Here is a 16887-nt window from a genome sequence, read left to right on the forward strand (position 1 = left end):
AATGTAAAAGACCTTGTTCTTTCAGTGTGTTGTTTTTAAGACTAAATTACTGCAAAAAATATTCATGAAGATTTAAATGAAGCAACCTACACTGACCACATTTTAAGAGAGCTTATGTTAAATTTCCAAACCAAGACTATTAAGTTTGAAGATCTTAAATTTTATAATTTAAACCACTGATTTAGGCAATGGAGTTTATAATTGTTACCCACCTTTACTTTCTCAAGATACCTGCTGAATCAATCAAAATGGGTATTGAGGTTGTCTACCTAAGTCAAAGCAGAGTAGGAATGAGTTTATATGCTTAACAGAAGTTAAGGCAATATTGTGAATTTGAATAATGAACTAAATATCAATTTATTTATTATTGCATTATGTTCAAAGTGAAAGATTTACATTATTAACTTGAACTCTCTTCTATTGTATGGCTATCATAATCCTGTCAGTATTTTCTTGCTGTAAAGATGGACAGATGGACCAGAGTAGTAGAATGGAATCCTGAAATAGACTTCTGCATATATTTTTCAATTATTTTCAAACCAGGTTTTAAACAAGGTTTATTCAGAGATAAATATAGGAAAGAACACATAATTCTCTGAGTAGAAACCTCAAAACGCTGTTGAAACCACTGCCCTGTGCATGGATTAGTAGAATTGAACAGATAAGATTTCATGTCTTTCCACATTTATCCCTGCAAACCTTTCTTTTTAAATAAACATGTCAGGTTGATTTAAACGTTCAGGGGAAAATGTAAAGGTCTGATAGTCACAAGGGGTTGGAAATGTCGATTATGCTCATGTTTGTAAGACCTGTGCAACAGGACCTCATGACTTCTGCCAAGCAGCCATACTCACATCCAGGTGTTGTAGTCAGGGCAGACAGGTCCATCAATTGGACGAAGTAACTTATTGACGCAGAAGTATGTATACTTGGCCAATTGGTTTTTTTGTGCATGCATGCTGGTACCAGAGATTGAACTCAGGGCCTTATATTCTTGCTTGGCTTTCTTGCTCACAGCTGGTGCTTAATCACTTGAGCTATGCCTCTAGTCTTGAATTTTTCTACTTAAGTAGAGGTAATGCTTTATAGATTTTTCTTCTCAGGTTTGCTAGAAATGCCCATCCTCCAAGCCTCAGCCTCGTAAGTAGATAGGGTTACAGGCATGAGCCTCCAGCACCCCTGCACATGGATTTTCCCCTGTGGATCAATACACGTTAGCCTTTGCAACATGTAGTACTGGAACAATTGGATATTCATATGCAGTTAAAAATAACTTTGACCCATACTTCATGCTCTGTATAAAATTGACTCAGCGATCATAATCTAAATGTCAAATTTGAAGCTATGTAAATTGTAGAAGAAAGCAAATGAGAAATTTTTTGTGATCTTGAGTATATATCACATCCAAAGACTTCTTGGTTGTGATATCAACAGCACAGAAAAGCAAAAGTACTTGAAATATTAATAAACTGAACACTTTTTAAAGTAATACTTAATGCCCTTCAAGAATTGCCAAAAAGAAAATGAAAACACAAATCATTGACTAGGCAAAACTATGTGCAAATCACAAATCTTAGGAAGGATTTGTATCTAGAATATTTTATATATCACTCAAAACAGAATTCTGAGGAAACAACTAAGTGAAACAGGTTTGAAATATTTGAGCAGATACTTTACAAAGAATAAAGAGGTATGGCCAGTAAGTATATAAAGAGATCCTTAGCATTTAGAAATTCAGATTTGAAGCAAATTTTTGTGAAAATGTACAGCAACTGGAATATTCACAGCTGGTACAAATGCAAAATGGGCAAACATTTGGCTTAGAGACGATGATTTATAGCAAAATTATTTATTGTTCTGGCCAAAAATGAAAACAACTCCAATGTCCTTAATGAATAAATGGATAAGCAAACTTTGGTACAGTCTGGTAATAAATACTGTTCAGCAAGGAAAGCAAATGAAGTAATTTACACCCTTACCCATGTACACGAGTCACAAATAACTATGCTGAGAGAAAGAGGATGGGCTGAATAGAGTAAGTAGTATATGGTTCCGCTATGTAAATTTCTGGGAAATTAACTGATAGGAATAGTAACAGAAAGCAGGTGTGTGGCACCAGCTTTGGACACAGGAGTCCTTTGAGATTGGTTGTTTTTATTCATTGTCTGTGTTGCAGTGTTAGTTACATCAACAACAAAACCTAGATTGTGTACTATAAATATAGAAAAGTTTTAATTATCTCCTAGAAGCTATTTAAATGTTTTATATGGCCTGTTATGTTTGGTCTAGACAGATATGCCAAATTGCTGAACTAATACATGTTCTTTTTCTTCTGCATGTTTTACTTTGGCATTGGAATGTACTTAAATTACTGTACATTGAACTTTGTAAGCAAAGATCACTCTTAAAATGGGTGTAACATTTTCATGTATTTTAAAATTTCCTTTGGTCGAATTATTTTCCTCTAGGCTTCTGCAGTGGGAACATCATATATTTCTCCTCAGGGAAAATCCCACTTTCATGGTCATCTTGGTTTCTGTGTGTCATCTAATACACCTGAGTTGTCCACAGCAATTTAAGTTTCTTGCCTAGAGGTCTTAAAATGGAGAGCAAAGAGTTACTAAGACTGAGGTGATAACTTGATTGAAGTTGGGAAGGTGGGATTTATCTTAAGGACAGGTGTCTGAAAGAAACAAAAATCTTTGAGCCAAGTGTTATTTTTTCTGTTTTGTATGAGTTTTTTTCTTTTTTAAAGAATAAGGCAAGTAGAAATTTTTCCTACTAGAAAATTTCCTGCTAGAAAATTCAAGTAGAAATTTTCTACTAAATGCTATCTTAACAAAGGAGGAAGCAACAGTGCTTGATAAGAAATGTACTCATTACCTTGCCCTGGTAATTGTAACACCTCTGTATGGTATTTTCACAATAAAAAATAAATAAATGCTATCTTAGGTCATGTTCACTTACTATGCAAAACCAGTAGTGTTTTGCTGTCTGCTGAGTGTTGGTCTTTTTCTTGGCTCTCAACCAAGTGTATGCTAGTTATCCATGTTTAGGACGTGCTGTCATACTCAGGATAAGAGCAGATAGGCACTGAGCACTCTGCTAAGTGTGTGCGTGTGTGTGTTTCCTCTTAATCCTCACAGTTACCCTGCCCTTTGGCAATATTATCCTTGTGGTCTTTCTGGAGATGTCTGACAGTAACAAGGAGATACAGCAAGACTGGGGTTGGAAGTGACGCCCATCTGGCTTCATCCATCCCCTCCCCCGTGCTGTGATGAGATAAAATGCCATCACAGAAGGTGCCTGCCCTTGGTTGTGTGCTACCACCCCGCTGGGGAGGGCCACTGATGTAGGCCAACAGCACTTGGGGCAGATTTATAAACAGGACAGAGAGACACTTGTTAGCCAGGTTGATGTAGAACCCTAGTATGCTAAGGTACTTGATTCATCATTTTTTAAACAAAATCAATATATGTGTTACACAGTCTTAAAACCCCCCAAAAGAAGTGATCAGTACAGTTAGAGAGGACAGGAAAACTCATCCACCAAGCATGTTAAACTTATTAGGAAATGGAACTATTTGGAGGAATCCTAGTCCACGTTACTTGCTTGGGGGTAGTAGAGGACTGAGGCCTTCCTCTTCCTGAGGCCTTCACCGACGTGCAGAAATGCAGTGTGATTAAGGTGTAATTCTGTTTTCTGGTAGCTACATTTACCAAAAAAAGAGAAGGGTAACGGATTATTTTTGTACAAAGATTTTGAAATTTGTTGTGTTTTATACTTGTGACATACCCTATTTCCTAGGACAAATTTGCATTTAGAATACATCATCTATATTTAGATTTGATAAGACTTGCCATTGTGAGTATGCATTCACACCCCTAAGCTGTTGTAGCCATATTTAAACATACTTCAATAGTGGAGTTGAAAATTTATTTTTAAATTTAAATTTGCACTAATAAAAATAAATTGCCATATTTCACATTCTTGCCAGCCAGACGAGGTAGAACTAGAAACTGGGAATTCTTATGATTTTTAAATATATGAGATACCTGTACACTCATGCATGTAGCCGCACGTTTAAGGTCGTCAAGATATGGAACCAGCCCAAGTGCGCAGAAAACGGATGGTTGGACAGATTGTACTGCATACATACAATGGAGTATTGTTCTGCCGCCAGCAAAAGTCATGTCATTTGTAGATCAGTGGAGGGAACTGGAGATCATTAGGTGAAGTGAATTATGCCAAGCTAAGAAAGACAAATTATTGCATGTCTGCATTCATATGTGCCCTGCCTCCCCTCCCCCAAATATCTGACATAACTGTGAAAGGGGATTTTTTTAGGGGAACAAGCTTAGGAGCACAGTCAGGTGGGAAGAGGAGGAGAGGGGGTTCTGATGGGAAAATGCCATAGCAGTGCATTCTTAACTAAAAAATATGGAAACAGCATGGTGACATGCACCAACGCCTGTTACAAAGGGTGTCTCGCAGCGAGAAGTAGGGGTGGATAGTGAATATGATCAGAGTATATGCACATCGTAGATGGCATAATGAAAAAACACCCGTATGCAATGTATGCTGTTAACAAGAAGACTGCCCCATAAATTACTAAAGAAGAACACCAACTGGCAAGCGTATGTGTGTATGTGTGTGCGCACGCACGCGCGCGTGCATGCCTGTGCCACTGGGAGGGTACTTGTGGAGAGGAACAGGAGAAATTTGAGGAGCTAGGCTTTGCTTTTTAGGATCTGCACTGCTGCTCTACTGTCCTGGTCCTTGGGGGGCTGTGTCTGCATAGGGGTGGTGTGCTTTTGAGGGTTGGACTACTACTTTATGGATTTGAGTCTTTCATCTTTTTTGCCTCTTTTGTTGTTGTTGTTGTTATTGTTGTTGTTGTTGACATATTGAGGTTTCAGTGCTGAGTCTCCCACTTGCTAGGCTACCACTCTATATCTGGAGACACAAACCCTTTCCCTTTTTCTTTGTATTTAATGTTAGGAAATTAGTAAAGTTTGCACTCTATATTCAAAGTGCACCTCTGTGGTATGTTTTGCCAGGATTTAAAGGGTACTTTACTTTTTTTTCTAATGGCTTTTGATAGTTTGTTGCATCATTTCAGATACACTGCAGATCCATACCTACAATTTAGAATCCTGTTTATAACAAGACACGCCTCACCTGTTTGTTGCATGCCTTATTTATATTCTAATACAGAAAAAATGAAAATTGATTCTAAACTTCTGTCTCTGAGAATAAACACTCAAGTATCCCAAATGTGTGTGGCCCATGGAATGATACTCTGCACACTTAAGAAATCCCTTCCCCTACCCCTCCTCTGCCCCTTCCCCTTCCTCTTCCCTCCCCTACCTTGTCCCCTCCCTTCCCCTTCCCTGTTCCCTGCCCCTTGCCTATCTTTTTCCTCTTCCTCTTCCCATTCCCCCCTTCCCCTTTCTCCCTTCTCCTACCTTTTTTTTTTTTTTTGCAGGTCCTGGAGCTTGAACTCTGGGCCTGGGCACTGTCCCTGGACTATTTTTGCTCAAGGCTAGCATTCTACCATTTGAGTCACAGGGTCACTTCTGTCTTTTTCTGTGACTAATTGGAGATAAGAGTCTCATGGACTCAGATCCTCAGATCTCAGCTTCCTGAGTAGCTAGGATTACAAGTGTGAGCCTCTTTTGCCTGCCTGGGAATCGGTTCCTTCACAGGCTGCCAACACCTGCTTTGTCCCCACACCCAGTCATTATTGACATACATTTCTTGTTGTTTTCCAGGAGAAAAGCCTTTCAAATGTGATGAGTGTAACTTCGCCTCCACCACCCAGTCCCACTTGACTCGGCATAAGCGAGTGCACACTGGAGAGAAGCCGTACAGGTGCCCCTGGTGTGACTACAGGTGAGGAGCCCGATGTCCCCCTCAGGCCACCAGCACGCTGACAGTGTTCCTCATGAACAAACGTGGTTTCCTGCTGGTTCTGGTGCTTCATGCCTGAAATCCAAGCTACTCTGCTGTCAAAGATCCAGAGGATGCAGTTCAAGGCTACCCTGGGTAGAAAAGTAGTAGATGGGGCCAGAGGAGTGGATCAAGTGGAAGAACCCCTGCCGTGCAAAAGCACGAGGCCCTGAGTTCACACTTCAGTCTCACCAAAAATATGGTTAGGATGGTAAATTCTCTTTTATACACACACACACACACACACACACACACACACACACACACACACACACACACACACACACACACACACACACACACACACATTTAAAAGTTTAAGTTTAGTACCTAATCTTAGTAACTTTCTTAAAATATTTACATTTTAGAGCAATTTTATATTTTTCAGTAAAATGAATAGTTGTTTGTAGATACCCCTCCCTGTGTATATGCAAGTCCCTTAGTTAACAGTGCTCACACCAGAGTGGACCCTTTCTTATATTTGAGTACCAGAAAAGACCATTAACATCCATAGTCCACAAGACTTAAAGATTTCCTGGCTTTGAACAAATTCACGACAATGTGTGTCTACCATCCTAGTATGCACAGTTTTAAAGCTGTTTCAATACAGAATTCATTGCATTTTCTCGTTTCATCTTGGCGGTACTGAGTTTGAAATCACGGTCTTGTTTTGGTAAACAGGCATGTTTCCAACCATCTCCCCATCTGCTTTAGTTATTTTTTTAGTCTCGCATTTTTACCCAGGACTGGCCTTCGACAGTGATCTCCTTGCCTGTGCCTTCCAGGTATCTGGGACTATAGGCAGGAGCCACCACTCCTGTCTTATTTGTTCAAATGGAGTCTCACTACCTTTTTGTCCAGACTGGTCTTGACCTGCAGTCCTCCCGTCTCTACCTCCTGTGTATCTGGGTTACATATGTGAGTCACCGTGTCTGGCTTTGTTTTAGTCATGTTCATATATTGTCCTCTTCTTTTTTTTTACATGATTTAGTGTTTTGTATCATTGCTCGAAAGTCAGTTTGTTACCCAGCATGTGTACAGTATCTTGTTCACCAGGAGCGAAGTCCTCATGGAGACAGAGAATACGGAGTACTTAGTGCTTTAAAGGCGTTAGTGCCTAAGAAGTGACTTGTTTTTCCCAAGTACTTGTAAATGGACTTCAGTGAGCGGAGAACATGGAGACACCTTTGTGCCAGCTTGGTCCCCCCGCAGGGGGCGTCTGTGCTCTGAAATTAGAGAGGATGGGCCATGTGGATCCTCAGTGCAGACTGCACCCCGGGGTCACGGTGCTCAGTCCCCTCTCCAGCAGTCCCCTGGGATGTGTAAACCAGTGGTGGGGGGAGGATGGAGCACGGAGCTCTGTGCAGGCTTCCCTGTGCCCACCTGTGTTGGTGAGCTGGCGCCCCTTCTGGAGGCTGGGGGCCCGTGCAGCTTGTCCACCATTGAGACACCTCTGTCAGGTGCTCCCTCCGCCTCCGCTGAACACCACACTGTGGCTTCACACTGCAGTGGGACACGGCATCCAGGTCTTCTGAATCGAAGCATGTGTCCATGATACTTAGAGCCCTTCTAGGAATCAGACTCTGTGCTCTTGTGCTCCAGTGCCCTCAACAAACAGACTGCCATAACCACTGCTACCAGCCACACGATTGCACTAAGTCTTTTTTTTTTTTTTTTAAATCTGCTTTCTTTACTTGAATTACCAGCCATACCAATTACTATTCTTGATATAGTTTTAAAATAAAAAAGTTTGCAGTTATTCAAAGACATACAGATATACACACACATATGTATATAAACACACACATATATTGCTTTGGTGTCAACTATAAGATTACATTTACCTAATTTGAAATATAAAATCAATGCTATGTATAAATCAATACAAACTCATCCAGTTAATTGAATCCACCCAACCTCCTTCATAAGACCTGTAAACTTTTTTTTAATTTTATTTTATTTGAGAACATACTCTACAGAGGGGTTACAATTACATGGGCAGGATAATGCATACATTTCTTACCAAGCATTGCAGCCTCCTCCTTTGTTTACCCTTCACCTTGCACTAAGTCTTATGTGAAAGGTCACTGACCAGTACAGAGATAGTACAGACGTATCTCATTTTTTAATGAGTTACTCATTCACCATTTTATGAGTTCTGTTCACTTTGATATTTCTTGGAAATTTTGGAAAATGGTGGACCAATTAGAAGCAGACATAGAAATTTTAAAATGCTGATAATATGGATTCTGCAAAAATTAAACATTATCAAATGTTCTTTCCCTTATTACAGAGAAAAACATAATTGCCTTCCCCTCTGAAACAGAAAGGCAATTAGAAAATTAGAAACAGTTATGCACTTTAGTCTATACCCTATGAATGAATATTTTCGATCTGTCTGTCTGTCTGTCTGTCTGTCTGTCTGTCTCTGTCTCTTTCTAGCTGTCTAGCATATCTCTATTGCAGTTAGAACTCAGAGCTTTGTATTCCCCCCTTTTTTTGCTGGTCCTGGAGCTCTTACTTGCTCAAGGCTAGTGCTCTAGCACTTGAGATACAGCTCCACTTCAACTTTTTTTGTGTGGTTGATTGGAAATAGAAGTCTAATGTACTTTCTCATCTCACCTGGCTTTGAACTGTGATCCTCGGGTCTCAGCCTCCTGAGTATCTGGTATTACAAGTGTGTATTGCCAGCCCCTAGTGGGTTCTGTGTATGTTTAGCCAGGGCTACACTGGCGTTGTGATCCTCTTGGTCTCTGCCGCTCCAGTAGGTACATTTTACTGCGTGGACCCCAAACCGTCCCGCCAAACAGCTGCTTTTTACAAAGCAGGATTAGTGTATCAAATCAGGTTACATGCAGAATTCCACATATAAAGTAGGTCAAATAGTATGTACCAGTTTCAGATGTGTTTCAGTCTGTTGTACTCAGTGTACTAATAGCAGACAACATAGTAACACTGTTTTAACGAGCAGTGAAGTCACAAGCAGTGATTGCTGTTGCTGAATTAGCCTTGACTCCAGTTCTTGTTTTCCTGTGGGCTGAACTCGTGGCACAGGGAGGTGTGTCTGTGCACATACCGCACCAGGGACACCTCAGCACTCAGGGCTGTGTGGCCTTCATGAAGTTCTTTCATTGCTTGGTGAATCACAACTTGATCTGTAAAATTTGGGTTACTTGTAGGACCAACCTCTCAGGGTTCTGTGGAGCTGGGCAGGTACGCTGGGCAGAGCTGGCTTGTGGTAAACTTGAGTGCTAGTTTCATCTCTTAAAGTACCAACATTAGCATGGTTTCAGTTTTTTATTTCAGCTTTCAGCTGCATGTAACACATTCAGTGAGTCACTGCCGAGTGGCAGTGCCGTGCAGATCTGTGGTAGGTTTCTTATAATAAACTTATGTCAAAATGGGATCTTTTAACAATATTTGGAGTACCTACAATTTATTAAATCAAAAATCAATTTTGAATAATGGTTTAAGTACTTTCCTTTGTCACAGTGGCTAGTTTGAAAACCGCTCTCTTGTCATTTAATTGTGACCTTCACAGTTCAAGTGACTCTGAGTCATAATACTCAGTGGATTACGGTTTTAGACATGTACATGGTTTTCAGCTTTTTACTTGAAAATATTTGCTTCTAAATCTTGTTTCAGACCCATGATTTTTATAACATATTTCCAGAATTTCTGGTTAGGGTTTTTTTTTAAATAGTACAGAGGTGTGATTTGACTTTTTCTGTGATCCTACATTGCTTTGATGTACTTGTGATTCAGGTGCACTGTGTATTTTCCATCTTTTCATGTTTTGACAGTTGGTTGTGTTTCTTGCTTAGGCTAAGGTTATAGAACGTGTCCCCACACTAGCTGTCTCCTTAAATAGCAACCCTCCCGTGTGGTGTTGCTGAGAGCCAGCCAGCCCTGTCCACAGGGCAGTAGGGGAGCCAGTGTTCTACCTGTGTAGCGCTACTGTCCTGTGATTTAGTGCTCCTAACACTTCCCTTCACCAACTCTCTTTCTGAAATACTTAATGTCCTTGATAAAAGCGTAATTTTTATGTTTATTTCCACCTCTGAATAATTTTATTACTGCTGAAAATAAATAATGTGTATCTTTTCTCTTCACCTATGAGTTTTATTCTTCTGGGTATTTGTGGTTAGTTTTGCTATTCCTACTGAACAAAACATAAGTTAGCCTTGGCAAAGAACTTTCCAATGTAAGAATTGTTCTTAAGTTGGGCACTGTGAATAAAGTGTGGGAATTAGAACATATACGTTGTTTTCTGACAAATGAGAATAAGATTTTAAAATGAGGAAGATAGCAATTGAAAAAGATTGTTCTGCTTTTGGAGGCAAAGTGAGCAAGATCCCACACGCACCTGACACAAACACAGGCCATCCACCTTTCCTCAGAGAAAAGTTGAGTATGATAGTCTCAGCAAGATGATTGCATCTTCCTCTAAAGCTCTGAGCGTGTCTGTCTTACTGTTGTTTTTCTGTAATATTTCATGCTTTAAAACATTTATTTTGTATATTTAACATAAATGCTTCCATTTGCATAGTATGAGTAGAGAAAAACTTTCTGTAGAGAATTCCTAACTCATTATTATAATTTATTTTCAGGTAAATTTATATCATAAGAAATTGAAATAGTATCTAAATTTCATTTGAAAATATATTTCTCAATTTATAGATTGAACTAATGTTCAATGCAGAAAAACTAGTAGTTATAATTATTCATGAAAAATATGAATGTAGATTTGTTTACAAAAGAATTGTATAATTGGTCTGTTGAACTTAGGGCCATTTTTCAAGTTTGCATTATTAATTTAGGCAATGACATCTCATTCTATTTAGATGTAAACATTGACCTTTTCCCTTAGTTTTTCCTGTCTGGAATATCTAAATTTCTAATCCATTACTGTATATTCCATTATTTCTCCACACCTTTTTTTCTACATTATAATTTCCAAGCCTAAATTCAGGTGCAACCTATTCTTTTCTAGCATATCAATTATGTAGCAGATTTTTAGTTTGCTACTACATTAAAATAGACATAAAATATTTGCTTTTATTGTGTATGCTCACCTCTATTAATTTGAGATCAAAACTGAGCATGATTACTAGAACATATCTGTTATAGTCAGTGTCCTTTCTAAGGGTAAGTTTTGTTCTTCCCTGTAGAATTGGTTAATATCAATCTGCCTCTGATTCTCTCATCATATAGGCCTCTAATATGAGAAAAAAATGAGTATTGCTGAAGTGGCCACAGTTGGGCTTTTCTTATATATGAAACTTACCTTCCTAGTGTATTCCTTTGTTTTTCCTTAGGCTTTATGGGGAAATGCACTGAATTTGTAAATATAAGCCATTAAAATAGCACCAAGTATCGCCAGCTGTATTCAAAATATTGAGAACAATTCTATGAAGCGTTATACAATGCTCTCTTTCAGAGCTGAAACCCCAAGCCAGCCTCTCCTGGCTTTTTCACCACTTTGTCGTAGCTCCATTACTGAACTCGAGATAGCCTCTCTTCCGTATGATGAGTTTTACTTGTTGGTTTTCTCAAATTCATAATTGTCTTAATATTTCTAACGTTACATGACCTCTTACAATATTTTATGCTCTGTTCCCTTTTGTGCTGTTTTTATTTTTGTTTTGTATTCACTGCTTGAAACATCTCAAATAGAAGTACTTTGTCTCATGGAGCTGAGGAATAAAGTCTTCTAAATTAAAGATCCACGCTATAGTTTTGCTGGTCCTAAGAAATACATTCTGGGCTTCCCCCCTTACTTGATAGCTAATTAGCCCTCAGACATTGATTTTCATAGACGTCACTAACTCAAGAGGATTTTCTTTTCTGTTGTGCAGGAGGGGGCACTCCCTAGCTTAGGGTGTGATAGCTCCACTTGAAGTGTGCTGGCCTTTTGCCACATTGCCCATATCGCCTTTATTTATTTATTTCAATCCTGGTCTGTAATTCCAACTATTAGATTTACAAGTTTTTATATGAGTGGGATGGAATTTTCTGTTTGGTTCGTGTGTGTGTGTGCGCGCGTGCGTGTATGTGTGTGTGTGCGCGTGTATGTGCGTGTGTGTGTGCGCGCGCGCGCGCGCGGGTGCGCCTTAGAAATTTTGTGATAAATACTTTTGATGAAATTTTGTCTGATATTTGCATAAAGCACTTTTAGGAAATTTTAAGCAACCCTGACCAAAAAGAAATATTGATGATCCTTCTGAAAGTTTGCCTTAATTTTCTAAGCAGATACTTCTCAAAGATCTCCCTCTTCCTATTGCTTTTGCAGTGCTGGAGATCAAACCAGGGGCCTGTTTATGCTTTGCAAGTACTGGCCAAGTAGTTCCTTCTCTAGTCCTTCAAGAGATGTTTATATATTATGCCTCAAGCATTGAAAATGTTTTCAGGTCATAGGTGATAATATGTATTTTGATACAATTTCAAGTTCATAGCATTTTATGTCTCCTTTGAATAGTTAAGTAATACCGTAAATGTTCTTAGATACCGTGGCATTAAGAATCCAATATATGATGGATTCATTGTTCTGTCTTCATGTGTATTAGCGGGATCCTAAGCTAGGAAGACACAAACTCCACAGGGGATAATTTTCTTCTTTGGATTATCTCTCCAGAGAGTTCCAATTTTCCTTTGGCTTCCTGTGCACCTACACCAGTTATATCAGGAAAGACTCTGTTAGAATAAACTTAATTTTGCCTACAAATAGTAAGAAAAAATGAATTTTTATATTAGTACATCATATATACCAATAGAAAGAAGTGAATGCCTACTTAGTGAACAGCATATTATTCAGACGTAGAGGGTTTTGGGGTTTGGGGTTTTTTTTTTAGAGGGAGGATGAAGATTTGAAATTTCTCAGAATATACACTGGATCAAATAATGAAATGTGAACTTGCCTAGTATTTTGTGACATTTGTCGTTGCTACAAGAACGCTTATTTCATATTGTAAGGTACTACTCAGTGCTGCATCACTCTTTTATTTGTCTCAATTCAATTGCTTTGTAGTTTACTGTAACTGCTAATGGAATAAAAAACTGAATGGACCAGATCTATAACAGCCTAAACATTCAGTTGCTCTGCACACTTTTTGTAGAACAATGGCTTCCTTCAAATTAGGATGACATTTCAAAATTCTCCTAGAATGTGTCCAGGTGATAGTCTATAGAGTTGTACTTTTCGTTACCTGGAGTCGAGGATTCTGGTAAGTGGAGGTAGTGGGATTTTTTTCCAGGACTTTCCTAATGACATAAAGCTGCTGTTCTCATAGCACATATTTTCATCTTTTCTGCAATGGAACATGACAGTTGTAATATGTATAATTTGTTTCATCTCATATCTAATCTTTGCAGCTAAAAAGAAATCCTGAATGAAATATTTCCTACTTTCCTTTCTTCATATCATTAGTGAATTTTAGCTTTGATAGTTAAAATAGTAGTTTCAATTGTTTTTAATTTTCTATTGTTTTTGTTTAATATTCCTTTCCTACACAACTTATTTTATCAGACTTTGTTGCTTAAAACATACAAGCATGGGTGTTAATTTTTGTTTCAATTAGTATACTATTGCTGGTATAGCACAAGAATTGGTGTCTGGCTTTTAGTTAATATTGATGATTTTATTCTACAAAAAAAACTTGATCGAGTAAAAAAAAATATATCTTTTAAGTAAATAGATTGCATAGCATTAAAAATTACCACTTTGTTTCTTCTCTTTTTTATTTTATTTTTATGTTTTTTTATGTTTTTATGTTTCTTTTCTTTAAGAAGATAAGTATCTGAGATTTCTCTTTTGTTTATCTGTATAAGTAAGTGGTTTTGTTTTTTGATGTAGCTAAAATAGGCATTGAGATCACAGATCAATTAGAAGAACCATTTTGGGCACAAAGTGACCATACATTCCCTCTGCTATCTCTTCAAGTGCAATCTAGATAAACATGTTTATTTAACCTGCTGTTGTTGAATCCCAAATCCAGTCATTATAAAAGGACCAAAAGCTATCTTTGGGGATGGTCTTTCTACAAGGAATTACTATGGACAGTCCCTTGAGTGGTAGTTAGATATATCTGTATGTATTGTGGTAGAAAGAAAGGCCTTAGAGATGAAAAAAATAGAAAATATTTTGGGGCAATAATGTTCTTGCATAATAGTGTATTCCTCAGACACTAGAGCTATTATCACACAACAAAACACTTTGCGATGTAACTATCTATATCCCCTGCCTGTTAGAAGCTCACGCCATGAAGCTCATTAAGCAGACAGTCTAATCACCAGGGGCTGGACAGTCGTCACAGGATGTCCTGTGCATCACCTTGAGGCGCTGCGCCAGCCTTTGTGTAGATCTGAGGAAAAGTGCCAGGCGGAGCCCAGGAACTCAGCGAAGAACTGCTGGCAGAAGCTGAGTGGTGTTTGTTCTCGGTCCTTGATTTCATATTCTGAAATGCTGCCTCTTTTGGACATGTTCAAAATTCATAGAAGATGGAAGAAAGATAGGAACGTTTATGTGGTCATTTGTATTGAGGCAGAGTGAGTCAAAGAAGCCTTTTCTAGCAGCATAATTCTCATACCTCAAACCCCCTTTGTGGAATAAGATGGTTCCCTTCTTCGTAGTAGCATACATTTGGATACTACATTTTCACTACATTAAGAATTTCCGTAAAGACAGTATTAATATCTTTTTAATTTTTACACCTTTATTTTATTAAGGGAATGTGACACAGATTTGGTTTGTCCTACTTATATTATGTCCTTCCTTACTCTATTATAAGAAATTCTAAAAGGGCTGGGAAGGTGGCTCAGTGGTAGAGTGCTTGCCTTGCATGCATGAAGCCCTGGGTTCGATTCCTCAGCACCACATAAGCAGAAAAAGCCGGAAGTGGCGCTGTGTCTCCAGTGGTAGAGTGCTAGCCTTGAGCTGAAGAGCTGAGGGACAGTGCCCAGGCCCAGAGTTCAGGCCCCACGACTGAAAAGAAATTCTAAAAAAAAAATCCCTGAACCTTTCTCTTTGTTTTTTTTGTAAAAAAAACAAAAAACAAGTTATGGTGTTGATTACTACAGAGCTACCAGTGAGCTATAATTCAGATAAACTATAATTTATTATTCCATAACAATATGTAACCTGATACTTTTACCTGGAGGGAATTTTAACTCAATATTCATCTTCCCTGAAAATCCTTAAACTGGCATTACCTAGTCTTAATGTCTTTGCTGGAACCTTGGGAAGCAGCAGTAGTCCCTCATTTCTCTCTCCTATCAGCTGGGACTCTGGCCAGTTCTCACTGTTTAGGTTCTGACTGTGAGCCCATTAGCTTCTCTCGTTCCTTTCTTCCACGTGCCTTGCTTCTTCATGGTAAACTGCAGCTTTTAACACAGATATGAAATATTACAAAATGAATACTCTTCCCACTGAGAGAAAATGTAAATGATGAATCTTTATGTTTCAGTAAGGTAATATATCTCTGCAATTAAATTGTTTGGAGGTTAAATAATGCCTGATATTTAAACTTTTGAGAAATTTGCTTTGACCTGAGTATCTGAAGTATTCTCAGTTTTAGATTTTTGTCCCATTCTCCAATCCCAGATTCTTCTTTTGATTTGAAGTTGTCTTCCCTCACAGCACACCAGGGTTGTGGGGCTCAGGGTGTATCGGCCACGGGAAGTACCTGTGGGTTTTTACCACTGTCCGTGCTGGAGAGGCTGAGTCTGACGGCAAAGAAGCAGTGGCCAGGGAAGAGAATGTGCAGCACTCAGAGCCAGGTCTCTGGATCTCTGCAGCGCTGGCCCTGAGAGCACACACAGAAGCTGGAGATCCTCTAAAGGCATAGGAAGAGGAAAGGCCAGATTAAGGTCTATTCCCTCTCCAGTTTGGAAAGTACAGGAAAAGAACATGCTAACCAAATGAATGAGCTGGGAGGAGAGGTGGCAGAGTTCATGGTCTTTGGTGTGTTGGCCAGGGCTCCTGGGTAAGGTACGGTGTTGTTCAGTAAAGCAGTGCTAGAAGAAGTGCTTAGAAAAATGACGGTGAGTGTGGTCTGAGGTCTGTGACCCCAATGACACTCTCTGCCATGTCCTACCGCAGATCCAGCCAGAGGCATCAGTGGGTATAAGCAGTCAGTTTTACTAGTGTGCAAATGGAAGGCATTAGTGACAGTGATAATTCTCTTTTGATAAGTGGGAAACAGTGAAAGCCTTGAGAGGCCAAGTATTATCATCAGAGACATAGAAGGGAATTCTGGGAAGGAGAGACGTCCTGCAGCAGGCAGAGAGAGGCCAGGGGTAGAGTGAAACAGGAAATTGTAGCCACTGTCGCCACAAGGCCAGGTGCTTTGGGGAAGACCAGTTTTAGTAAAGTTATGAGAAGAGCACGCAGAGGTGAAGAAATGTTCGGTGTGCCTGTTTCCTGGGTTTGTAGGGAAGAGCAAAACCAGTGCTGCAGACCGGGGCTGGGGGCCGGACAGCTGAGAGAGCACGGGTGGACCACACAGGGTTTGCTCTCATGTACTTGCTTTTTGTGCAGCCACTAGAACCGTGGTTCTGCATTTTCAGATACTACAGCGACACAGCACTGTATGTGAGTATGTTGTGTTCAAAGTTAGGAATAGAGAACACTGAGATGGTACACACCATTGGTGGTTGTATTTCCCCCAGCCACACCCAACTCAAATTGGAAGGTCATTGGTTGAAACTGCAATTTAAAGCCAGAGGAGTAAAAAAATATTTGCAAGACCCCTCCTATTGAAGAGCTAGTTGAAGTGGCATGAACCAGTTGTCCTAGGTACCAAGTTGTGGGCCTGAGCAGGAAGTGAGACCCTATCTGAAACCTAGGGAACGGAAAACAGGGCTGGAGATGTGGCTTAGTGATAAAACCATGGGATTTGTAAATAGACAGCCCTAAATCCTTGTTGCTGCCAAAGGAAA

At 39.3% G+C, this 16887-nt stretch overlaps 1 protein-coding gene across 2 annotated transcripts in view; it reads left to right on the forward strand.

Annotated features, from left to right (window-relative positions):
• Nucleotides 1-16887, forward strand: part of Znf407 (zinc finger protein 407) — a 376264-nt gene that overhangs the window by 226110 nt on the left and 133267 nt on the right. For both annotated transcript variants that reach the window (XM_042693520.1, XM_042693521.1), the window contains exon 7: nt 5775-5895. In XM_042693520.1, coding sequence (XP_042549454.1) covers nt 5775-5895 — 121 coding nt within the window. The remainder of the gene's footprint in view (nt 1-5774; nt 5896-16887) is intronic.

Source organism: Dipodomys spectabilis, unplaced genomic scaffold (genome assembly GCF_019054845.1).
Source record: "Dipodomys spectabilis isolate Male_0828 unplaced genomic scaffold, ASM1905484v1 ptg000169l, whole genome shotgun sequence".
In the NCBI taxonomy this organism is placed as follows: domain Eukaryota; kingdom Metazoa; phylum Chordata; class Mammalia; order Rodentia; family Heteromyidae; genus Dipodomys; species Dipodomys spectabilis.